The sequence below is a fragment of the Manacus candei genome, unplaced genomic scaffold (assembly GCF_025592945.1).
Source record: "Manacus candei isolate 608988 ecotype Guabito, Panama unplaced genomic scaffold, ASM2559294v1 h1tg000054l, whole genome shotgun sequence".
In the NCBI taxonomy this organism is placed as follows: Eukaryota; Metazoa; Chordata; class Aves; order Passeriformes; family Pipridae; genus Manacus; species Manacus candei.
Window position 1 is genome coordinate 1,169,177 of NW_026138102.1, and position 25,506 is coordinate 1,194,682.

Here is a 25,506-nt window from a genome sequence, read left to right on the forward strand (position 1 = left end):
GAGAATGGAAGGGATAAGTCATAGCTTTTTTTTTTCCCTTCTGATTTACTAAGAAGATGACAAATAAATGAATTTCAGACAGGAAACTGTTAGAGTGTAATGCAGTGTATAACTATGCAGGTTTATACTGGAGCTGAAGCGTTCCCATACCTGCTGCCTGTGATATGACTGACCCAGAGCATTTCCAAGTCCTGGCTCCAGCAGTGTTCCCAGGCCAGATAACTGCAGTTCTCTTGGAGGCCTGGGCTTGGACCAGTTGTCCCTGAAGTGGATGAGTTCCAGATCATCACAGCAGCTCTAGACAGGTGTGTCTGGGACACTGAACACATCCTGAAAAACAAGTCAAGACACAGATAGTGACCCCCTCATGTAGTTACAGGATGAAAGGGGTTATTTAGACCAGACTAGGGCTACAGCAAGTACAGAGGAGGGACTTGCAGTGGGAAAAGTTATCCCAGGGCTATCCCATGGTCATTTACACAAAAGTTTGCCAAGGCAAGAATGGGGGAACCCTTCTTGTAAAGATGCCGCAACCACCACCTGAAGAGGAGCAAGGTCTGTAGCAGGCTGACATCCCTTCCAGTGCTTGGCTTGAGGAGCTGCCCCTGCATATCATTACCCAAAGCCGATTCCCAGCTGTGACCTTGTCCAAAGACAGTTCTCAGCCCTGACCTTGTCCTGTGTCTGGCTGCCACTGACTTTGGGATCACTTGGGCAGTTCAGTGCTCAGAGCAGCTGAGCACTGGGGCCAAACCCATGTTTGTTATGTGCTGAGGTGGGTGAAGAGAGGTGCATGTCCCATTTCCTGTGTCACAGGCTGAAGGAAACAGGGGTGTCTCAAGCATCTTTGGGCTCTCTGTATTGCTGAGCCCTGAGTCCCTTACTATGGCCATAGTGCCAGCTGCCTTCCTCTTGCAAATGGCCATCAATACCTGGCCTGGATCCCACTGGACCAGTGTGGAGAGCTCCAACAGCCTGGCTCTGTCAGGGAGGGTATGGAGCAGGGAATCCTGACCTTGAGGGGATGATACCTGAGCACCTCACCAGGGGATGGAGTGGGGGTCCTGCCCCTGAGGGGTTGTGGTCTGGGCTCCACCACAGAGCAGGGCGGTCCTGTCTCTGAGGGGACACAGTCCGAGCACCCACCTAAGGGTCTGTGGGTCCTGTTTCTGTGGGGTCGAGGTCTGAGCCCTGCACTGAGGAATGGAGTGAGGGTCCTGCCTCTGAGGGGATGTGGTCTGAGCTCCACCACAGGGCGGGGTGGTCCTGCCTCCAAGGGGATGAGGTCTGAGCCCCACGGCAGAGCAGGGGGATCCTATCTCCGCGGGAACATGATCAAACTAAGGGACAGAGCAGGGATTCTCCCTCAGGGGATGTAGTCTGAGCCCCCCATCGCAGAGAAGGGAAGTCCTGTCACTGGGGGACGGGGGTCCGACCACTGAGGGGACGAGGTCTGAGCCCCCACCAAGGGACCGGGGTCATGTCGCTGAGGGGCCGCTGCTCCCCCTCGGCCTCTCCCGCAGCGCCATCTCGCGGCCCCGCGGTGCCTCTCCCGCTCTCCTCAGCCTCCCCCGCGCTGCCCCCTCGGCCCGGCGAGGCCCCGCCGAGCAGCCATAAATCAGCTCCGAGCTCGCAGCTTGGGCAAGGCGTGAGGAGAAGGGGAAGGGGAAACTGCCCAGCCCGTGTTCGGGGCCCTGCCACGGTGCCGAGGGGCCTCGGGAGGGACATGCAGCTCCCCGCCACTGTCCCCCTCCCAAGGCACGGGCAAGCATCAGCCCCCTCCCCTGCTGTGCCCACAAGATGATTTGTCATGAACTGTGACACAGTTTTTTGTTTGTCTTCATAAAATCGTAGAACGGTTTGGGTTGGGAGGGACCCCAAAGATCATTTCATTCCAACCCCTGTGCCGTGGGTAGGGACACCTTCCACCAGACCAGTTTGCTCAGAGCCCCATCCAGCCTGGCCTTGGACAATTCCAGGGATGGGGCAGCCACAGCTTCTCTATGCAATCTGGTCCAGTGCTTCCCCACCCTCTGTCTTCAGATAAAAGCAGCTCTGGGGTCCATTTCCAGCCAAGACGGAGGGCCTGAAGCAGGGATTGCCCTGGGGGCAGCGGTGACTGACTCTCAGGGGTTTGGGGATAGGTATACAACAAGCTCTGAGGGGTACAAAAAAATCCCAGAATCATAGAATTGTTTAGGTGGAAAAGGATTTGCAACAACATCAAGTCCAACTGTTAACCCAGCACTGCCGAGTCCACTACTAAACCTCATCCCTAAGTGCCACATGTACATATCTTTTAAATCCCTCCAGGGATGGGGACTCCACCACTTCCCTGAGCAGCCTGTGCCAGTGCTTGACCAATCTTTCTGCAAAGATATTTTTCGTAATATCCAATCTAACCCTCCCCTGGCACAAGTAGAAGCCATGCCATCTTGTCCTATCACTGTTAGTTGGGAAAAGAGGATGACCCCCACCTGGCTACACCCTCCTTTCAGGTAGTTGTAGAGAGTGATAAGGTCCCCTCTAAGCCTCCTTTTCTCCAGGCTAAACAACCCCATCTCCCTCAGCTGCTCCTCATCAGACTTGTCCTCCAGACCCTTCCTCAGATCCATTGCCCTTCTCTAGACACACTGCAGTACATCAGTGTCTTTTTTGTTGTGAGGGGCCCAAAACTGAGCACAGGATTTGGAGTGCAGCCTCACCAGTGCTTACTGCCCTGGGCCATGTACAAATGATGCTGTCTGTTGCCAGGAGACCCCACCAGGGATTTCTTTGGGGTCCAGCACACCAAGGTGTGTGTGAGGAAACCCTCAGGGCTCCTGGGGCTCTCCTAGTGAGGGAAACTGAGGTTGAAGTAGGTATTAAAATGTGCCATAGAGATGCAATGGTGCAGCAGGGATACACCACTTTGGCAGCTCACCTGAAGGAGAGATTCATGATCTAAGGTAGTAGTTTAAGTTTTCCCATCCTCCCAGCAAAACAGGATTTCAACCATGATTTTCTGGATGGGAACTCTGTGGGGATTCTGGGTTGTGTTCAGCAGAGGGCAGTGGTTGGTTTGGTCACTACTTGGCTGGCAGCATCAGACCTCTTAAACTACTGCCATGGAGTATTTGCTAAAATCATTCTGTTGTGGAATATCCAAAAAAGCTGTAGAAAAGGATGTTACAAGCAGATCCTCCCTGCATTGCATCAGTGCAGTGCAGAGGTATTGTGGGTCAGTGGAGAAATTCAGCAAACCTCCCTCTTCCCATCCATGCACTAGTTTACAGATCTAAAAAAGAGTTTCCAAGGAAAAAATTATGATTCCTTGACCTTGTTTTAAAATTGCGGATCTACTGCTGTTTTTCGAGAAGTTTGGAATTTTGTTATCCACAGTTGAAATAAATAAGAAAGCTTAAACTTGCTGTATGTGTTTATAAAATTTCCCTAAACAGTATCCATGTCCAGTGCTCACGTGAGTGAAGGATACAACACAGTGTCCCATCACTGGGGCATGCTGTTCCCGTGGGAAGGGAAGAGATGCGGGAAAATGGAAAGATTCCTTCAACGCAAGGATACCAGCCACCTGGACTGAGCTGTGTGTCCTAAGCAGCCTTGGGAAAGTTACTTAAACACAGCAAAATTGGTGTGGAGCTGCTATGAGCTGCTTCAGAAAGCCTGGGAAGGGGATACTGGGGGACAGCTCCTGTGATGGTCCCCATGTGGATGCTGGCACGGCAGATGCTGCTGCGGGAAGGGAACCAAGGCCGGGGATTCCTGGCCAGTTGCTCTGTACGGGGCTGGTGACACCAAATTTGTTGGTGCAGAGCAGCCTTGGGGTTGCTGGAGTAGCCCAGGTTTAGGATCCCACCTCTGTGTAGGAAGAGCTGGATTGCAGTTCACCGGGTGCATTGGTGTAAGGACGGGTGAGAGGGCAGGAGACTCTAACACGGGTATAAAGGCAGAGCAAAGCTTGTGAGGAATTGGAGAGACTGGGTGGACTGGAAGTGAAGTTCAAAAATAAAATCAAGCACTCAAGCACTCAGCCACAACTTGCCCACCAGGAGCACTTCATTCCACCATGTGCCTGCCTTGGCCCTGTGCCCTTCCCCACACAGGACTTTTAAAAAGTGAAACCTAGGTCAAAATCCTGCTCAGGAAAAATTAACAGTACGTATTAATTTTAATCAATATGTTATATATATCATGTATGTTCTAGCTGGGAGGAGCTGTGAAAGCACGGAAAGATGAAAGGACCAGGGACAAATGGGGTGTCTGTTCTGGTGTAATGCCCAGGAGAGATGTGATGCCAATCCTGCCTGGTGCTGAGCATCCTCTGGTCTGACTGCAGGCAAAAGGGATGAACCTCTTCTTAGGATGAGGTCTGAGACTGAAAAGAACCGATGGGATATTTACGCCTATGTCCAGCAGCTTTATCTTCTCTCCAGTTGCTGGAAAGCCCTCAGGCAGGCTATTTCCTGTGATTTTATGTACTGCAAGCTGGACAAAGAGGCTCCCCTGGAGAGCCATTAAAACATTTAATCTGTGAAAGATTTTTGCTGATGGCAGGGCAAAAAAAAAAAATCATTGCACCTTGCCATGTATGGGAAAGAAATTTTGTAATTGAGGTGGCTGGAGATAGAATGAAGGGATCTCCTTCCCCACTGAACTTGCATTAAAAGGCTACCCCCCCCCCAAAAAAAATTTATCTTGTGTTTTGGATCTGCTCGTGTCATCTGCTGGTGCCTACAATACTGTCTGCTCTCCCACCACAGACACGACTCATGGGAAGGGGAAACTCCCCTTAAGGAGACCCATGGGTGTGGTGCAGATAAACTCCTGACATCTTTCACTAGAGGCTGAATGCAGAGATTGTGCCTCAGTTTCCTTCTTGCTTTCACCCCACACCTCCCTGCTGTACCTGTGTCCTGCAGACCATCTCCTGGGTCCCTTCACGGTCTGTGCCCTCGTGGTGAGGGTCTGTGAGTCCTCTCCCCAGCCACGTTGAAGTGTCTCTTTCTCTTGTCACATGCACACCCAAAGCATTGTTGCACAAACTTGTCCTTTTTGGATTTATAGTGCATTTGTTTTCCTGCTTTTTAGGTGTTTGTGTCCTCAGGTATTCAGCCAGGTGCTGGGGTCCTTGGGCAGGGGATCTTGCAAAGTCCCCAACTGCAGCACACCACTGGAACTGCAAGTGAGAAGCACTCCCAGGAACAGCCCCAGAACAGACACCAAACACTCCACTGAAATCCTCCCTGGCTGCTAGTGGGTGCTGGATTGGGACCTGGGTGAGGTCTTATTTGCATCACATAGCAGGAATTTGCTGGTGTATTAAACAGGTTCCTGCTGCCTGCCACAGAAGAGAGGACTTCCCTGCCTTCAGCTGCCTCTGCCAGCTCCTTGACCTGTTTTTCCATCATACAGTTGCTACTGCAAACACACACTCTACATTGCCACCCTTAGCTGCACACCTGGGCCTCTGTGCAGGTGTCCTACCCTCTTCTGTGAGTCTCTCCCTTCGGATTTTCCTGCTACCTCGTTCAACATTGCTGACAAACAACCCTCCAAAAAACTCTTAGCAGAACTAATTGATTTTTCTTGCTCCCCAGGAGCTTGCAGGACAAACAGCTGTGCTATTGATCCTGAAAGTCAGGTTGCAAATGGCACGTCCTCGTGCCTTGAACTAGCAGCTGCTGCTGGTATTAAACATGGCAGCTGTAGAGACAACGTGCAGAGAACACCCTCCTGCACACTCCTCCAGTCCTTGTGGGCTTGGAAGGGTTACACACATGGCTGCCAAATGCAGAGTACGTGGGTTTTGCTGAACAGGTCTGGCCACATAGTGTAGGGGCTTAAAGGAAGCCAAAAACATTAAGGATACCAATTGATGTTGGCAGACCTTTAGCTCTGGGTGGTGGGTACAGAAGGACCATGCTCCTGCACCTTAAGCAGCAGCTGTGTCCCTCAGTCCATTTGTATCACTCCCCAACCTACCTGTGTACAGAAAGAGCTTAACCTACATTAAATCAACTGATGGACTAGCACCCCTCCTTTCCCCATCCCCATCTTTCTCTGATGCCTTGACCTGGAAAAGGCAGCTGAAACATCTGAAGAAGCTCAACAAATAACCACCAGAAAGTCTGACCCTGGAAACAGGCCTCCTAGGAAGAGACTGAGCAATTTAATTTTTTTGGAATGCAGAAATGGAGTGATGTTTACAAATACCTTTGCTGGGAGGAAAAAAAACGTCTGGCATCTCAGTGTGTAGTTATCTGTTAGACAACAGAGCAAATATAGCAAATATAGCTTTGGAATGTAACACTGAAAAGACAAAGAAGGAGCTGTATCTTCACTAAACCACAAAGAGAAATTAGAGCAGAACTGTGGGCTTTTCTGAAAAAAGGACTCAAATTTAAAGGGATTCATGCTGGGATGACTGGGAGAGGCTTTCTCATCTCTGTGAGGCAAGCAGTAAAATTAACAAGAAGTCCTACAGACTTCCAAGTCCTTCCAGCCTTGGGAAGCAGCAGGGTCGTGCCTGGTTTGATATTTGATGGGTTAATACACCCTACGGCGCCTTGCTGAAACCTTTGCAGGCCAGGTACAGCATCAGCAGTGGCAGAACTGTTAGGATTGTATGGATAAACCACCCAATCATTTGCTTTAATTATGACAGTACAAATCTGTTTGCTTTATGCAGTGTTTGTCATAAGATGAATCATGGTTACCAAAATTATCGCATAGATTCCTCTGTATATAACAGCAGGCCAAGAGGTTAGGAGAGGAAGGGTTTCCGGGTTGGGCAGGAGGCACAAAGTAAAGCTACCAGATAAACAAGCCATAACTTCTGTCAAGAGCCTATCAACAGATTCCCACCACATGCTCTGCAAACGGGCAGCTGTGCAGAGGAGTCCGTCAGAACCGGCGTCTCCAGCGCACCGTGTTTTCCAAGCGATGCGGGCAGGACGGCATTTCCAACTCTAAATAATATCAATCAAGGGAGGCATTCCCTGGGAAGACATGATTTGGGCAGTCTCCAGGCTGCCCAAAACATCAAGTGGTTGCATACTAGGCTTTGGTCTAGTCTCCTGTCTAATGAACTTCAGGAATTAATTTATAGGGGTCCTTCTCTGGCTGGAGAGATGCTGCCTGTGGGATCAAAGGATGGGCTCTGGTCCAAGGCTTTCATGCCATGCCTACTCCAGCATGGACTTCCCCTGGGCAAGTCTCTTGGGGGAATCTCTTTAACTGACCTGCAGCAATCTGCACTTTTCTCCATCTGTAGAGACAAACAAGCACTTCTAGGCCTATTTTAGAGGCCTCTTTTGGAGCAGATGGAAGTAAAACTGCTCTGAGTAAAACCCTTGCTGCTATTTTGCTCCTAGGTACTTGAGCCACATAGAGGGCATTTTGTTTGTTTGTTTTAAGGTCATGTCAGGAAAGTCCCATTAAGGTCTACTAAGGGATGAAAGAGAAGCCAAGGGGTCTCCTGCAAGGCCTTCAGGGCATCCCCAAGAATGTTTTTTTGGGGGTGGAGCTCAGACTAGTGCTTCTTCTTTGGCTATTCCCACTGAGAAGAGCAAATTTGATATGGTTGTTGGAGATATGTTTAGATCAGAGCTCTTGATTGGTATTTTGACAAAATAAAAGAGTTTCTGGCAATTCTACCCATTCATGAAGCACTGTACTTCTCTACATGGCTGTCACAGAATCAGCTGGTGCTCAGATATACTTCCCTGCATGAGCCACATGAGAACCAAACTCTGGGCCACATTTACTCACTGAGGCACAGCACTGCAGCCCATTCTGACCTCTGCCTGTGTTTATCTTTTAGTGGGCAGCTGCAGGTCAGATCTCCCTTCTTACAAGAGGACTTACATGCTGTGCAGCACCTACTCCATCTCATCTTGCATTCAAGAGCAGAGTGTTTGAGGAAGATCAGCTTTTCATGTCCCCTTCAGCCCTTTTACAGCAACTGCAAGTCAGATGTGTTACATGAGAGAACTGGGCTGAGTGGGTGGTAGGACTGGAAGGAGGCTGGTAAAGGGATTTAAGTGTCCAGCTCAAACTGAGTCAAAAGGACATAACATCAAGAGTGATGGGAAGACCTCATCATGGTCTACAGCTTCCTCATGAGGGGAAGTGGAGGAGCAGGCACTGATCTCCTCTCTGGTTAGCAGTAATAAGACCCAAGGGAATGGCATGAAGCAGTGTCAGGAGAGGTTTAGCTTGGATATTACGAAAAGATTTTTCACTGAGAGGGGAGTTGGGCACTGGAACAGGCTCTGGAGGGAAGTGGTCACAGCCTGAGCCTGCCACAGTTCAAGAAGCATTTGGACAACACTCTCAGACACGTGGTGGGATTCTTGAGGTGTCCTGTGCAGGGTCAGGAGTTGGTCTCGATGATCCCTGTGGGTCACTTCCACCTCGGGATATTTTATGATTCCATGATTCTGCTTACCTTCTCATTGGAGTGGCAGAAGCTCCTCTCTGTGAGCTTTCACTGAGATTGCTGTGAGGTGAACAAGAACATTCTCCTACATGTAAACTTGGCTTTATTTCATCTGACAGGCTCGCTCTTGCTGCACAGCACTGGAAAGAAGAACCTCAGTCATGAGTTGGGCTGTTATCTCTATGTATAGCCATGAAAGAAAAACAAAATGACTTGTGTTAGAACTCAGAGCCATGCCTTCATGCCTGAATTATTCTGATCTCTGACACTATAGTCAAGAATCCTGAAGAAGGATTCACGAACTTAGTTTCGTGAAGTAAGACCTTGATATCCTGCCAGCACTGGCAGCTTACAAACACTTAGAAAAACTCACATCTCTGCCAGGGAAGTTTTGGTGCTTTTTGCAGCATCTGAAGAGGGAATGAGAAAGATGAGAAGTGGGTGAGTCACTGGAGATATTTAAAAGATGTGTAGATGTGGCACTTAGGGACATGGTTTGGTGGACTAGAGTCCAATGACATGGACTTGTCAGTGCTCGGTTAATGGTTGGACTTGAGGAACTTATGGGTCCTTTCCAACTTAATTCTACGGGTCTATGATTGCAGTGGATATTCCCCCTTGCATCCCTGTTAGGTCCCAAAAGCCAAACAGTACTCACCACAGAGCACTGAAATACTGCAGTGAAATGATCAATCATTTCTTGTCCTTGGGGACATGCTGTCATCTCCCAATCTGCTCTGCCTGGGGTGCCCTGCAGAGCATGGGACATGTGCTGTGATGTGTCATTTCAGGTGGCACCATCTCTTATAAGTGTCACCCAGCACTTCCCAAGACAATCCTGCTCAGTATGTGCCAACATACACAATGGGTACTACTGCTAGTCCATGAGCACCCACACCACACCAGACCCCTTCCTGCATCCCCAGCACCCTCTTCCCAAAGGTGGAGGGATGAAGACCCTCTTCCTCTTTCCCAGCATGCAGGAGACCTTCCTGTCTTCTACTGCAAGACCCTAAAGCTCAGACGAACATGGGAGGGATCACTCTCGTCCCTCTCCTGGCCCTCACCATGGGAAGGGGATAAAGTGCTCTGCTTTTAGGCTTTTTCTTCCTAAAATGGGAGTCTTCCAGCTCTGATCCAAACACTGGCATCCTCCCAGTGCTCCTGTTTTGGGACTAATGATGCCCAGGAGGGGAAAAGCAAGCCAAGCCCTCACTTGTTTTCCTGTGTCATCCTTTGCTGGGTATCCCTGCACAGGGTAGTCCCTGTGCTCCCTGGCCACTTTCCCCTGTCCTAGCTTCCTCATCCTTGTTCTTATAAGCCCTGTCCTCTGCTGTGCTCAGCTTGGTGTTTAACCCTCTCCTTTCCCTTCCTCCCTTATTACTTTCTGACTCTGGTTCCTCTCCAATGTCTTCCCCACCTTCCTCTGTCCTGGAGTAGCTGTGGAGATCAGACCTGTCTTCTCCCAAATCCTGCGCCAGAGCCACTTCTGCCCTTACACCTGGAAGACAGAAGGTACAGAATAGGCAGAGTGGCCTGTGCTGATGGTCCTAAGAGGGGCAATTCTACTTTTCTCAGCCTTCCCCCAAGTGGAGCCCATACCTGCCAGCAGTACTTATTAATGCTGATTAGCCTGACTAATGAGACTGCTATGCACACATCTGAGGGACAGCAAAACCCAGGGGGACAAGGAAGGAAGAAATTGCCTTTGCACGTGGCTGTGCAGTTTCCTCTTGGCAGTTACCAGATGGCTGTGGGGGGAGGGCAGGGCTTGCTCAGAGCCCTGGAGGAAGCTGGTCTGGCAGATAACCCCATGTGTGGAGTTAGGAGCTCCTTTACTGGTGCAGAATTGAAGATTTTCAGCCTTGCTGGACCCTGATATGTTGGCAGTGTGACTGAGGCCTGGCTATTCTGCAGCTCTACCTTGCTACAGGTTTCTGGGCTGTAACAGGAAAAGCTTTGCAAAGACAACATGGGCTGTGCTGGATGCAACACAGGTGAGACACAGAGTAGGGAGAGAAAGAAGCTCAGATGTTCCTGGATACCCATCCCCTGGAATGCCAACAGACTGCAGACATCCATGTGTTGTGACTCAGGCTCATGGTCAGCAAAGACCTTGTGTCCCAGGAATGGCCATGATCCATCCCAAGAAATACCTGTGAGATTTTTCACCATCTTTCTTTGCCTCCCTCTGGGCAGCTGGTAGAAGAGGATATTTCTAATTCACTTTACAGGATTTTAGATGCACAAGAGAAGCACAGTACATCAAAGAGGAATGAATGCTGTAATTCCCTGAGAGGTCGTGGCTTTTTACAGAGCTCTTTATTGCTGTTAAGCTCTTTAGGGAATGCTGTATTCTGTCTACTACAGGCTTGGTGGTGGCAGTATGACATGCAATGCCCATCCATCCTGATTACTATTTCAGCCTCTGGGGAATGATACAGATCCTCAAAGGTTGTTAAGTGCCGGATTTAATTTGAAATCGTTGGGAATTCAGTGTCTAAATCTTTAAATACTCTGCATAAGAGACTACCCTGCAACAGCTGGCTTGTGTATGCTTTGCCTTAGCAGTCTCTGCATGTATTTAATGATGCATGGAATCTCTCACCTTGCCCTTGGAGACTTCCCTGTGGTGTCATCTGTGGCTGTGCTCATTGGAGAAAGGGCAGGTTGGGGCGGGAACAGGACTATTGCAATCCGTGTTGGAGATCGCTAAGAGGCAACCCAAGGAGATACCCTGAGTGGAGGGACGGTGCAGGTCGAGGGGTAAGAGACTTTGCCCCAGTCTCCAGAAACACATAGAACTGAGGGATGCTTCAGCAGCAAAGAGAACTGGCAGGTGGAAGGTGCCCATTCAAAACTCTGCCTTTTGGGGGAGTATTTCTGATGGCAGATGAGTTTTCAGTTCTGAGTTTCAGCTTTGTGCCCTGAGCACAAATGGGTGACTTTAAACAGGACAGAGTTTAGCAAGTGCTGCACCCTGAGGAAAAGCAAGATGTGTAAGCAGTAAAGATTGAACAGAAAGCACAAGAAGTCACAAAAAGTAGGTTAGTTAGTGAAGGATTTGGTCTCTTTCCAATTTTTGGAGACTGTGTCTGATAAGGGACCCTGATTTGGAGCTGGTATAAAATGAAAAAGGACCACTGAAAGCTCTGGATAAGACAATAGGCACTACAAAATAAGGAGAATTATCCAGTCTTGGGTGGTTATTATGGGGACTGAATAATACACTGGCAGTAAAGGGAGTTCAGACTACCATAGGTGAAGTTTACCGCAGAAAGACAGAGCTTAGACTGAGATGCTGTTTAGGAACTTAAAAAATCTGAGCAAATCATCTTAGAGATTTTTATACTGACCTCAAATGAACAACTGCACTGAATAAGATGTTAAGACTTTGCTGTATATGGCAAAAATACTGTTGATAGCAAGAGAATGGGAGGTGTGAATCTGTGGGTTGTTGGAACAACAACCTCCTGTTTCTCTGAGTAGCCTTGGCAAAAGGTAGTGCTGTTAACAGCTCTGTTTATGTGACACACTTTTTCATTACAAACAGCTTAGGAGGCATGGAAAGGTCTAAGACTATGTGGTGGGTTGGTGGGCATGAGATTTTGGGGGTTTGCAGGGAAGTGCAGACCTCTGAGGCATAACGTTATTTTCTCCAAATGAGGCGTTGGCAGAAAATCGTGTCAGAAATGTGAAGCGATCAGTCTGGCTGAGAAGGCAGAGCCTGGTCTGTGTGTGCTGATGAATCATTTAACAGAAGTGTTGGCTGTGAGGTGCTTATGTCAGAGGATTAAGGAAATAGATGAGGTATAAGGAAACAACAGTACAGTTAGGTCCTGGGAAAGCTCACCATGTTCATGACCATGTCTAGAATGGGAAACAATGACCAGAACAACAGTCTTACCTCCCATGGGATTGTGCCACAGTGTTGATGTCCCTCATCACCACATCTACAAAAGAGTAGAGATCCCAGCAGAAGGGCACTGAGTCAGCTGAAGTGCTGGGGAAGGAGGTCACAGTCCTGGCAATGGCAACTACTGTGTCCCAGGGCAATCAAGAGCCTGAGTTAATGGACCAGCTACAGCTGAAGGCATCACTCAGCTGGGAGGTCTCTGATTCTGTGAGCTGAATCACTCCCCACGGACCCCACTGTCTGGAACAGGAACTGGAATATCCACTGATATTGATTGGTTGGGGAAACAGTTTGGGTGAAACATATATATGTGTTGCAAGTGGCAAACTCTTGCAAACCCCACTGCAAGAGGCAGTTTGAGGCATTGGTTGTGTTGTGTTCCTGTGAAATGGAGATGAGTGTCCCATGGTCAGATTCCAGGGAAGCAGAGTATTCTAGGGTGCCCTAGCTTGGACCAATGCCTGCTGTTCTGAATGGTACCAGAGAGTACCAGGAAAAGCCAGGTTTGATGAACTCTTAGTAGTCTTCCAGTTGGAGTGTCCATAGACATGGGAGTGGGGAGACTTGGAGCAACAACAACTGTTATTCATGTTCATGCTGCAGGTTTTGCTGTTTTCCCAGGATAACTTTTTTGTATTTGTGTTGTTTCATTGGTACAATGTCATCTAAAACATTTACCCACCACTGTGGACAGAGTTTTGGGTCATCCTTACCTTCACACACCTTTTAAACATGGCTCTTAGATCATCCTAGTGACTTTGTACAGGAGTGAATTTCAGCCTATATACTTGAGATGGATCTTTTTCTCTGCTTGGAAGTACCAGCATTTAAGTGACTGATTGGACAGACTGATAGTGGGAATTAGGACAGCAAGCCTTGATTTTACAACATACCTGGAAGAAAAACCAAACCAGACTAGTACAGCATCATAGTCTGGTTCTGGGTTTCATCTTGGCTGTTCTTCAGGGAGAGAGAGAGAGAGCAGAACAGCAGAGTTTGCTGGGAAGTATGTTAATTTTCACAGATTTTTGTAAGCTTGTCAGTAGTTTAGGAGATTTAGTGTCCAAATACAGGTGGGACATATCCTTAACCTCTACCCAAGCCCAAGTAGTGTGTATGAAAACATATACACTCACACATATGTTTTTCTTATAGCTGAAACAGTGAGAGGAGACTTTACACCTTGACTTCATCTCCCCATCCCTGAGAAGGTTCAGACTTTTTCAGGAACAAATGAGTAGTTACTAGTGACATGTGGGTTAAAATACTTTCTTTCCAATTCCATTGGCATCTAAAATCTTTGCAGCAGATAGCTCTGGAAACATCTCTCTAACTGTTTATTCTTAAGCACATGCCCAAGGCACAAAAATCTTTCATTACAAACCAGAGATATCCTGTTTTCTAAGTAATCCTAGAAGTCCTGCATTACGATGTCAAACACGAAAAGAAAACCACAGTAAAGAATTTGTTGCTAGCAAAATGTCTGTATTAAAATACAAAGAAACCTTCCCTGTTGGGAACAGTCATTAATAGACTCTCTTTATATTGGTACTAACAGCACTGTAGGTTCCATTCTCCAAACAGACCACAATGTTCTTGAGGAACAAATTCCACCACTGTTAGTCTGAACCTCAGCCTAAAAAACAAAGAGTTCAAAGACAATAGTATCGTGCATCCTAGTAATATTCCAGCATCATGGCACTGGTTTACTGCAGCATGTCCCACCAGATGTTGTTTATATCTGGACAGCACTTGGTGATGGCAAGCTCACAGGGCTCCCTATTGTGTTTGAGAAGGCGATGATTGCATTGGAGCCCTTGGAGTTCTTGTTCATGCCCAGGATGTCCACGTTGGTTTGCTCTGGCTCAGCTTTCCTGAAGATGTTTTTCATGGTTGACTGGAAGTTGTTGGTGACAAAGCAGTAGACAATGGGGTCCATGCAGCTGTTGAGGCTACTCAGGGTCACTGTCACATGGTAGACGAGGATGCTGACATTATGGGGCATGTCTGGGTTGATGGAAATTGCGACCTGCCGCACGTGGAAAGGAGTGAAGCAGATCATGAAGATGATGAGGACGGTGATCAGGAGCTGCACAGCCCTCATCCTCCTCTCCCGGCTCTGGTGCATGAGGCTGGGCTTGGACAGGGCACACATAATCCTTGTGGTGAAGAAGATGATTATGATGAGGGGGAAGAAGTACTCGCAGACCATCAGGACCAGAATCTTGGAGAGGCAGCACTCAGCAAACTTTATTGCCATGGTCAGGATGGAGAAAGTCACCACTGTGGCAAAGATCCAGATGAAGACGCAGATTCCCTTGGCACAGGTGGGGTTCCTCCATTTCCGTGAGGCCTCCACCTGTACGATGGCCAGGTATCGGTCGACGCAGATGCACGTCAGGAAGAGGATGCTGCAGTACATGTTGACAAAGTAGCCAAAGATGTGAATCAAGGAGCAGTGCTGGCAGTCCCCTGCGCTGTAGAACATGATGATCCGGACAGGCAAGGAAAAGCCTACCAAGAGATCAGTAACAATCAAGTTTATGGTGTAAATAACAGAGGTGGTTTTTGTCTTGGTACGGAAGCAGAAGACGTACAGTGCCAAGCTGTTCAGCACAACACCCACGAGGAAAATGATGGCATTGACTACCATCAGGACAATCCACAGGTTGTAAAATTCTGTGGACAGTTCTTTGTCTTCGTGGATGAACTTGGAGAACAAGTAGATGCTGATGTTGGGTTGCTGGGTGGAGTTGATGGAGTCAAGGGCCAGCAGTTGGGTGGAGGAGGTCGGCATGGTTGCTGACTGACAGCGATCTGGAAGAAAAGAAAGAGTCAAAATTCCTTAGGGCTCAAAATCTTGTCACCTTAAGAACATTTCAACCAACATGTTTGGACATCCCAAGGAGTAGATCCCCATTTGCCAATATGGGATTACCAATAATTGCAAGGAAAACATCTAAATTTATAATTACTGTCTTCCAGTGGTGTCAGATGCATGTTTTGAAAAAGACACACAATCCTCACTTCAAGTTTCTCTTCCTCTTCCCTGTGCAAAAGTGGTTTTAAGGCCAGAAGACCTTTGCACAACCATAGCCCCAGCATCTGTCTCCTAAAATATCATATCCTTCCCCTGGGCAGGTGATCCCATTAGAGAGTCACATGCAGCAGCATTTTCAGAGACTGTAAGACTTTCCCGAAATCAAAGGCTGGCTGAATCTTCCAGGAAAGCAGAAGCAGATTGTGTGGCATCTTATAGAGATCTGCACTCACAGCAACAGCAGACGGGAGATTTCAAGCTAAGGGCGTCAGCCACTACTCCTGCCAGGGTTTGACAGTTTAATTTGCAAATCATTCCTGACTTATACACTATTTTAAACTGATTTGTATATTAAAAAGATTTTTTTAAAAAGAGAGTCACAATATATACAGAGACTTGGCTGGTTTAAATAAAAATAAATGGTTGCAAAATGTCTGGAATACTTCAAAGTGGCTGGGCAGGGGTTTGAGGTTAAAAAAATCAGCTTGAATCAGCAGAGAATGATGCTGAAAGACTTGATTTATGAGGGTTTGAAATCTCTGCTACCAATGAGCCAAGTGTGGAAGTACTAGGAAACAAGGAGCTACAAACACAAATCCCAGCGCTCATAGAACTTCAGGGTGCCTGGTTGTATGTCTCAGAGTGGAAGACTTGAATTGCTGGGGAAGTCTGGATGTCCAGCTCCCCAAGCACACCCCATCCTCTGGCAGCTGGCTTTTTTCTTGCACTGATCATTTTTGCCGCTTAGGGGGATCAGGAGGATGGACCAAAAGTGTTCCTTCATCTGTGAGGTGCTTCAAGCCATTGGTGGCCATGGACAAAGCAGGGGAGAAAGCTACCTAGGACAAAAGTGGATCCTCCTGAGAGTTCCTGCTGGCCAAAAGCAAATGTTTCGCAGGGAACAGTTCTAACTATGTCCAGAAAAACATCACAGCAGCTCTGAGCCTGCCTGATGAGTGCCAAAGCCTTTTCCTGCCTGGCCACCAGAAGCTTATTTGTCGGGCTAATGAACTACAGATAGATCCCTGCTAACTGTAACTCTCCAGCTCTCAAACTCCTCCACACCCCCTGACAAAAGCAGAAGGCTTCCAGCACTCTGGGATAGAGAGCTGGGGAACTGAGATTTAGGAGAAGAGATTCCCAAGTCTCTCTGCATTTCCTGGATACAGCAAATGTGTCTCATCAGTGATTGGTCAATAGTAAATATTCAAGGTCAAGAGTCCTCATGGGGTGCTACAGCCCGGTGGTGGATATTCTGTATGGTTCATTCAGGCCAGGTGAATGTGAAGCAGAACATTTGTTGAGCAAAAGCAGAGATTAGGACTGAGAATTTAGAAGACCAGGTATGAAATTTCCTGTGGAAATTCTTGGAGAAGTGATTTTGCCATCATGACGAAGCTTGGGTTTGTTGGCCTGGAGTCTGGGAATTGCTCTAGTTTCCTCTTGCCTCTCACCTAGTCTGTAGAAGTGAAAGAAAAAGCTGGTTTTCAATATCCTTGAACTTGAAAGGCTATTTCTAATCAAATGGCAATTTGTTTAGGTAGCCACTCAATCAAGTCCAAGGAGTTGAATTGTCCATTGGAATGTCTGGTGCTCAAACATAAAGTCCTTCTGAGATGAAACCCAGTGGCAGAGTACACTGTAGGACTGAAATCCTGAAGCCTGGGCTCAGGCCACCTGTAATGTCCCAAAGAACTACTGGGCAAATAGGAACAATGGTAACTTCTGTCTACTTCTGCCATCAGGCCATCCCCAGCAGCAACCAGATGTTGGAACATCTTGTGTTTCAGGAGTGACCAGATTACCTCACCCCGCACTGAGCTGCGGTGGCACATGTTCACAGCATTTTGTCTGGGTCTGACTGAGCCTACAGACTCCTGGGGGACAGTCTTGTCTCTACATTTTGTGCCAACAGTGAAAAACAGGAAAAGCTGACCCCAAGACTGGCTGAAGGTAGTGGATCTGCGAAGTCTGGCACCAGAGAAAGATGTATGGGAAAGATGCAAAACCCTGGCCTGTTTTCTAATAATTTCCTAAAATTCTCGCCATCTGAACTCCTCCAGTTGTTTGTTTCACTCTTTAATTGCAAAAACAAACTGAAATGAGCAGATACCTGGATCTGCTCCCAGCTTTCTCTTTGCAGATGCTCTCAAGAAGAGCGCTGCGGAAGCCAAGGAATAAGGACTTTGTTGCCCATTGAGTGCAGTGTGATCTTGTGTATCTGTGTTCAGACAGATAGATGAGCAAGGGGAGAAGACAAAATCACCCACCCCGTCCCTTAGCATGCATTAGACTGTTTTGAATTGCATATGCATTTGTCTTCTCATTGTAATTCTGTGGCACTGGCTCTTTGCTCTGATTTTGCATCTCGTTAGTAGCTTGCCTCCTCTGGGAGATTTTTCTTCAGTTTCAGATCCTTTATCACAAACACCTGATATTCATCTTATTTTTCCTGTCCTGCCTCTGTGAAATCAGCAACTCCAAGTGCATTCAGATGTTCATCATCCTCACAATGCCACGGAGGGATGTAGGTTACAGACTAATAGAAAGGGATCCACTATGAATACTGTCCATGCACACGAGTTAAAATCATCAGCATATGCAATGTCCTGGCTTGTATGGTCACCTCTTCCACTGAGCCCCATGTGCAGTGAAATAAACTCCAGATTTTTTACCTGCTAAAAAACAACAGGTAACATTTCTTTCCCAAACTGAATATGCAGAGGAGGAGCTGCATTAGAGCTTGTGTCTTTTCCCAGTCCGTCACTGCCCTATCTGAACTCAAAATCTAAACAACTACATGAAAGAAGCCCCAGCCAATTTAATTAATCCTGAAGATTTCCTCCCTGACAAGCTGTGGAAAAGCTGCCTCTTGGGCTGTGGTGGGAAAAATCTTCCTCTAATCTAATAGCTACTGATGGATGTTTGGGTGAATGGCCTCTTCCTTTCTTTGTGGGACTGCCCTCATCTCATGGCTCACAAGCAGAAAGGATGGAGAACTAGACTAGCAAAGCAACAGAATTCCTCTGAGTGCTTTTAATGAGATGGAGCCGGACCAAACCCTTACAGCTACTAAGGATTTTTCCATTGTGGGACTCCAAGCCCTTGAGAAAGGTACATTGCCCCATTTTGTAGCAGGCACAGAAAGGCAGCCTGACCTCATGTTTGAGCAAAAGCAAACATCTCCAAAGATTTTCAGTGCTTCCCCTCTCTAAGTCCTAAAATTACCCCAATCAGATCTCTGCCATCAGAAATACTCATGCAGGTGTTAAAGTGAGTCAGTTCTGCTACCCATCACCATGGAGTGGTGGCGTGTGGAAGTCAGTGAGGGGCATGGCTAAACATATATGAAGCTTTGCAGCCTCTGCAAACCTTTATTTTGCTGTGTTTCACACTATTTATTACTTGTAGCTATGGCATGAGCTCATGCAGAGCTGTCACAACCACCTTAACTTAAAGAGTAAATAGTTTTTGTGCTAACCCCCTTCCTATAATCCTCAAAGAGCTTGGAGCTCAACCTTCTTTGTGCCTAATTCAGCTCTCAGCACCCCAGATCTTCATGCAATACCTGTTTTTTTGGAGCTGGCGGTCTGCAAAACCCAAGATGGGTAAACATGCATCCTTCTGAGCGCTGTCTGACCGTGCCAGTTGGCCTATGCTGTTATATTATACCTCTCAGGCTGGATTTTGTCTCTCTGTCTGGGAGACTGTGGGTAGCATTTCCTTAAAAGTACACCAGACATCTGGGTAGACATGGGATAAGGGGAGGGACAGAGACTGGAGGTTGACCTGGTTTTCCTTGTTCTCATAAAGGTCCCTGCTCAGCACTGGGAGAGGGGACCCTGCTCTGAATTACTTTCTCATTGTTGCATGACACAACCAATTCCATCACTCTTGGGCCAAATAGGAAGCAGATGGTCACTGCAACCTCTTCCCTTGCTCACTCACTGCTTGGCATCACACTTGTTCATTTAGCATGGGCAGCTCAGTGCTACATCTGCCTCAGGAGGAGATCCCTGATCACCCCATATTCCATTTCTCCCAACTCTTTGCTTGGTGTCAGCCTCAAGCCTCGTCCTCCACTTGCTGAAGTTAACAGGGTTCGCTTCCTTGGCCCATGGGACTTTTGGATCTGGCTCAGTGATTTAGACAATGGGATACAGAAGAAAAGGCAGGTCAGGCAACTGAGCTTTGTCCAAGAAGGTTATTTATTGTTGTGTGAAGATTTGATCTCTGTGTGCAGACCCAGAGAACACCAGAGCCACTCACTGGGATCGGAAAGTTGAAAAGGACATTAACAAGCCTGAGTGTTATTTAGTATAAACAGCTTCAGCTTTTCTCATCTCCCTGTCCTGAACCAAAAAGTCCGATATGTCAACCTGGCTCCTCTATCATCCCCCCTATCCCCCTCACCCTGTCCTGCTTGCTGGTGTTACTCTCTGCCTGAGGTGGCAGCAGCATGTGTTTAGCTTTGCTGCCTCCCCTTGTTTAAAGTTCCCTGGGTGATTTATCATCATATTTATGAAGGAAGGGTTAAACTCACTCTCTTTCAGTTTAAATTGTATGATTCTCCTTCTGGCAAGCTCTCAGTCAACTATGGCTCAAACTGGCCAAATATGGTGTTTTTGTGCATGTCGACCTTGCCCTATATGTGGTAGAGCTTGTTCTGTGTGCCTCGTGCTCAGCCCGGGGAGGGTGAGTTTGCTGACAGTGGGAACAAAGAGAGAAAGGGAGAGAAAGGGAATGAATCCAGCTGCTGAAAGGGAAGAGTTGGTGCACAGCTAGCCTTCAGGCTCCGAGAGGGGACCTAATGTCTGGGGGAGAAAGATCCCACCCTGAAGCAGAAATGGGGTCATTCTCAGGGCAGGTACAATCCCATATTTGCAGGCATCATATCTCTGCTCTCACTTGATTCCTGGGCATTAATGTTTCTTAGAAACCTCCAGATCTGAGGATGGCTGGATTGAGTGTGTGAAACACCCAACTGCCAGGGAATTGCAGTTGGAAATACCCAAACCCAGTCCAGAGCTGGATTATTCCTTCCCCTTTAATGCCATGGACATAAAAGGTACTTTGGAGACACAAAACACATAGTTCTGTGAGTGTCGGATTAAATGGCACCTGCTTTCTTACAGCCTCGTGTCTTGCAGTGACTTGCAGGGCTGGGGGAATGCTCTGCCCTGCTTGAGATGCTTATTATAACTTTTTCCCATGTGGACACTTGGCTGCCTTAATGAGCACTCACATTCCAGCTCTTCCCTTGGCTCCGACACTTGTTTGACTTTCTCCTTTCTTTGCTGCCTAATTTCCTGAAAATTAAGGTGATCTTTCCCTTCTGCCAAATTTTGGTTGAAATTAGCCCGTAGATTGAAAAACATTAGGAGTACGGAGGAAATCAGAGCTGACAACCACACAAACAGGCACTGAGAGTGATCCTTGATCACTGAGAGTGATCCTTGCTTCCTCTAATGTGAACCTGGAAGACATTTGCTAGCACTCTCCACCAGACATCCTTTCATTTAGGTTGTATTCCCTGCAAATTCACAATTGCTTTGGCAGGGGCTGGGTGGTTTCTCTGAAAAGAGAGAGCATTGCCTGCTTCTCATTGTTTTCCTAAAGAGAAATTACTTCAGATTTGCACCAAATCATGGCAGAACCAGCCTGACTGGGAACAGATCATAGCTATTTGCTGGGTGTGTTTTGCCCACCTGTCATGAAGATGGTCAGCAACTCTGGCTTTGTCCAGTGTTTTGAATGGTCATCTGCTGAATTACAGCTTTTGTTTGGAAGGAGAAAGGTGTGAATTTCCTTTGTAAAGAGGGGACATCCCCTCTTTTGCAACTCTAATGCTGGCCATGAGTATCAGATTTCCCACCCGGCCAGAGGGAAAACTTGTATGTCCAGTCCCAGAAAATAGCCAGGGGTTGTCCTCCAAGCCATGCAAACAATCACTGACTGAGGATGTGTGGAGGTTGATGCAATGCTGGTTGTTATTCTGCTGTTACTGTTGTGCTATTGAGCTGTGTGACTCCTGCCTGAGGTGCCCACTTTGCCTATATGTGGCCCTTAATCTCCAAGGCCCTGCTTGGGTGGGTGATGCATATTGCTCTGAGTTGTGATCTGAGCTCCACCCACCATGCTGTGTTCAATCCTGTGTGTGCACATGGATTGATTCCATGCTCTCCAACAAGCTCAAGGCCAAAATCTGATCCTCTGAGAACAAGGGACCCAGATTCCTGGCTCAGCCTGGGACAAGCAATAGCCCGTGGGTGCCCAAGCAATGATTTAGCTCAACAGGTCGCCCTAGGCCATGAGGGATCAGTGCCAATTAGAAGAGGAGAGCACAACTCTCCAAACTGCATTCCTCTTCTTCACGGAGCAAAGTGACCCAGATGGGACAGATGCCACTTGGCTTGGCCCAGATACCAACACTCTGCTGCTTTAAACCAGGTGATGGATCACCAGTCCTGGATGGCCCAGAGACAATCTGCTTAAAACTTGGAAAGATCTGTGTGGTTCTCCTCAGCCCTGTTCTGACCATACATGAAAAATAGGAAATGAAACTCCCAAAGGTTCACAGAGCAGGAAATTCACATGCTGGTGGATGAGCTTATACCTCCTCCGTGGCTGTTTGCAAAATCAATGCATCAGCCTTTGAAAGAAGGAGCTCAGATGTATGTGTGGAAGCAAACAAAGAAGTGGGATTGTACATACATTGCCTCTCCAGACCTACAAATATCCACCCAGCAGCCATGGGCACGCAGAGGTCCCTCAGCACATCTTTGTTGAGGCTTGCTAGTACTGGTCACCTATAATAAAGGTGCTAAAAAAGGCTTTTTGCCTCTTCTTCCCTGTTTATACCCCACTGTGTAGAAAAGTCCCTCCTGAAACATTGCCTTACCAATACCATTGTATTTTTCATGTCCCTTTTTTCTGCATTACCAGATCTTGGCCTTGGAATGACAGAAACACTAAATGTTTTGGTGAAAGCTGTATAAATCATGCTGTCAGCATTTAAAGGACCAATATCTCATACCCTGTCGGGGCTCGTACCAAGTGCCATCTGTCACAAGGGAGCATGGAGTGACATCTCTGCAGTAAGTGCTGTGTGTTTTCAGCTCTGATACTTTTAGAGAAAACAGAGCATGACTTCCTGCCTGTATCCCTCTCTGTCCCTTGTGAACCTGTATATGTGAGGGGAAACCACGTATTTTTGGGGGAATTTTTTCCAAGATGGTTAACATTTGTTTTAAAATCTAGACCTGGAACAAAACATATGGATTTGGATTCTTCTGGGTCCAGCCAGTAGAGATGAATTTGAACCTGTCTTCTTGGGAGGTTGTAATAGTTTGATTTTATTGGGATTACAGTAATCCATCTAGAGATTCAAGGGTGCCTGAGACAAAGTGCTAGAAATGTCAGTTTGGAATAACAGCTATCGTGGCTGTGCACAAGGAGAACCCTGCAGTGGAAATTACCATATAGGCACATTCAGGAACTTCACAGGCAAGTGCAAAAACATTGTGAGAGATTAAACTGAGCAACATCTGGCCCATGAATTGCTGCTTGCTTTTGAGAAGGAAATTTTTAATTGCAAATTCTGCAATCTTTGAGCACTTTCCCCCTTTCTGCCTTCAGCTCCCTGTTTGCTCTGTGCCTTGGCAAGAAGCTGAAAAGGACAGGGAAGGAAAAGCAGCAGCAGACGTTTGCTGCTGGGGAATACCTGGGGTCCTGCATGGCCTGGAAATGCAGGACTGATGGAACAATGCTCACACCCCAGGAATGAGGGTGACACTGATGCAGGCAGGGATAAAGGGGTGATGTGGAGGGGTCAGGTGCACCATGAGGAGCAGGCCAACCTGCCACCAATCCAGCTCTGCCTCCCAGCACCCTCTCCAGGTTGTGCTGCTCTCTTGACTGCAGAGAGAAACTGAGGCACAGAGCCATGTGTGGGCTTGGCCCATGGAATGCAGTGAGATGAGAGACCCAGTCAGGGAGCAGACAGTTTTTGAGGCATCCCAGGATAGACAACCAGGTCTTAACCCTTTGGGAGATGGGTTTCAGTGGTTTCCTTGGCTAGGCGCATATGACACCGTGCTGTGCAAACCCCACAGCACCTTCATGGTTTTGCAAATTTTGGATTAAACAGGTTAACCTGGAAAAAGTCTGTGCTGTTGGTGTGTTGCTATGAAAACAGGGAGCATTTCTGAAGAGGTTTGGTTAAGGACATTGGAAAGGATCTGCTTCTCTTTCAACTGACTCAGCAAGTGGGTTCAGAGAAGGGAAACAGCACCTTTCCTAGAGCTGAGTTTGCACCCTGCTGTGTCCAAACAGGTAAAACATCCCCACTTGCAGCTGACCCCATTCCAGGCAGTACCGCATCTCTTCTCCCGACTTCCAAAACCTTCCTGAATGCTTTTTGCCAAAAGTTAATTATGCCTGGGAGTACACAGGTACAAACAAGACATCACACCCCTCTTCACAAGAGCTGGAACAGCGCTTTTCAATAATGGAAAGCCAGTAACTTTTCACACTTCTCATCACTCCCCATCTTCTTGAAAAACAACCAAATATCACTACACTGCCCCAAAACCCAAGAGCAGAGAAGCTCAGAAGGGAGAAGCCCCTCGCAGCCCCTCACAGCTGCTGTCATGGCCTGGCTCTTCAGGTCAGGCACCTCCTGATGAACTTCCACACCTGCTGCACAGGCAGAGCCAGAGACTTCCCGAGCTGCTCATCCACCTGCTCAGCACAGGACCCTTCTCTCTGCCAACCCTGCCAGGGCTCCCTGCTGCAGTAGTCATGCTTTCCACTGCAGGCTTGGAGTCCAGTCTCCAGCAAATCCCTCCTGTCCCCGCACTGTCTCTTCTCCCATCCCATACCCCCCTTACTCTCTGACCAATATCCCAAAGCATTCACTGCAAATGACCTTGCAGTGTATCCCTCCACGGCAGACTGACTTACCTCTCGCTCAACCTCCTTTCTATGTTAGAGGAGCTGCTGGCAAGAAAGTTTCCTTGTGGTTCTGAATGCTATCACCCCAGGAAAGAGACATCTGTTCCTACAAGCAGAACAACTGGAGTGACTATGGAATATGAAGAAATGCCTAATCTCTCTCTCGTGTTCTCTCTCTCTCCCCCTCTCTCTTCTAAATATAGCCTTGCAACTAATGGGAAAAAATACACACTACCAAAAAAAAAAAAATATTTCCACTTGTCTTTAGTGTTCAGAATTTCTCCCCAAACATCTGGCTCCTTGCCCTAAATCTCTCTGAAATTTATGAAGTGCTGTAAATGCTAAAGAGGGCTCCAGCTTTACTCACGGTGCTAATGCCTGAACATCTCTAGTAAACTAAAACTGATGTTGCTGCCCCCAGGTCAATTTTCCTGTGTCTCTGTGGGAATGAAATCTCCTTGCTGAGAACTCACCAGCTCAAGGCCACTCTAAATACGTGTGACATGAGGAAAATACCCTTCTTTTCATCTTCCTGTTGTGAACTGGGATTAGACAGAGGCATCCCTGGCAGTTGCAGGAAGGTGCCGAACCAAATGCCACAAAGCCTATGACATGCTTTGAACCAACCCAGCTGTCCAGGCCCTGATAAAAACTCTGGCACAGGATGATTGTGCACACTTTGGTGGTGCTGGCTGCAGCCATCTGGGAGAGGGGGTATAAGATCTATCCAGGGATTGGGATGAAATGGCTGAGCATGGGTAGCAATGGAGAGTCCGAGGCTCCACTGAGGACCCCCCTAGCATGTTCCTCCATCCTCACAAAGCCCTTCCCTACTGGTGGTGGACTCATTGTGGGTATTAAGTCCCTCTCAGAGGGGGGATTTAAGTATCTCTTCACCTTTGGCTCCCTGGGAAAAGATTTAGATTGGAACAAGCATAATGAATTATCCAATTATTGAGGTGGGTTCAAATCATGCGGCCAGAATGGCTTTCAAGATATCTCTGCTGATTGATGCTCTAAGGACTCAAATCTCCTAAATCCCCCAAAGTCCCACCTGAAGTCCCACTTTCTGCTCTAAATTGGATACCAAAAAAGACATTTTTTGTGGGGCTTGCACAGATGTTCTCCTCGGGAGGGTTTAGAGGTCCATTTTGG

At 47.5% G+C, this 25,506-nt stretch overlaps 1 protein-coding gene across 1 annotated transcript; it reads right to left on the minus strand.

Annotated features, from left to right (window-relative positions):
- Positions 1 to 13,837: 13,837 nt before the first annotated feature.
- Positions 13,838 to 24,541, minus strand: GPR20 (G protein-coupled receptor 20). The gene is made up of 2 exons (XM_051802075.1): positions 24,361 to 24,541; positions 13,838 to 15,173 (listed from the first exon to the last, which is right to left on the minus strand). Exon 2 carries the CDS (start codon positions 15,151 to 15,153, stop codon positions 14,092 to 14,094), a length of 1,062 nt encoding a protein of 353 aa, XP_051658035.1. The 5' UTR covers positions 15,154 to 15,173; positions 24,361 to 24,541; the 3' UTR covers positions 13,838 to 14,091.
- Positions 24,542 to 25,506: the final 965 nt, after the last annotated feature.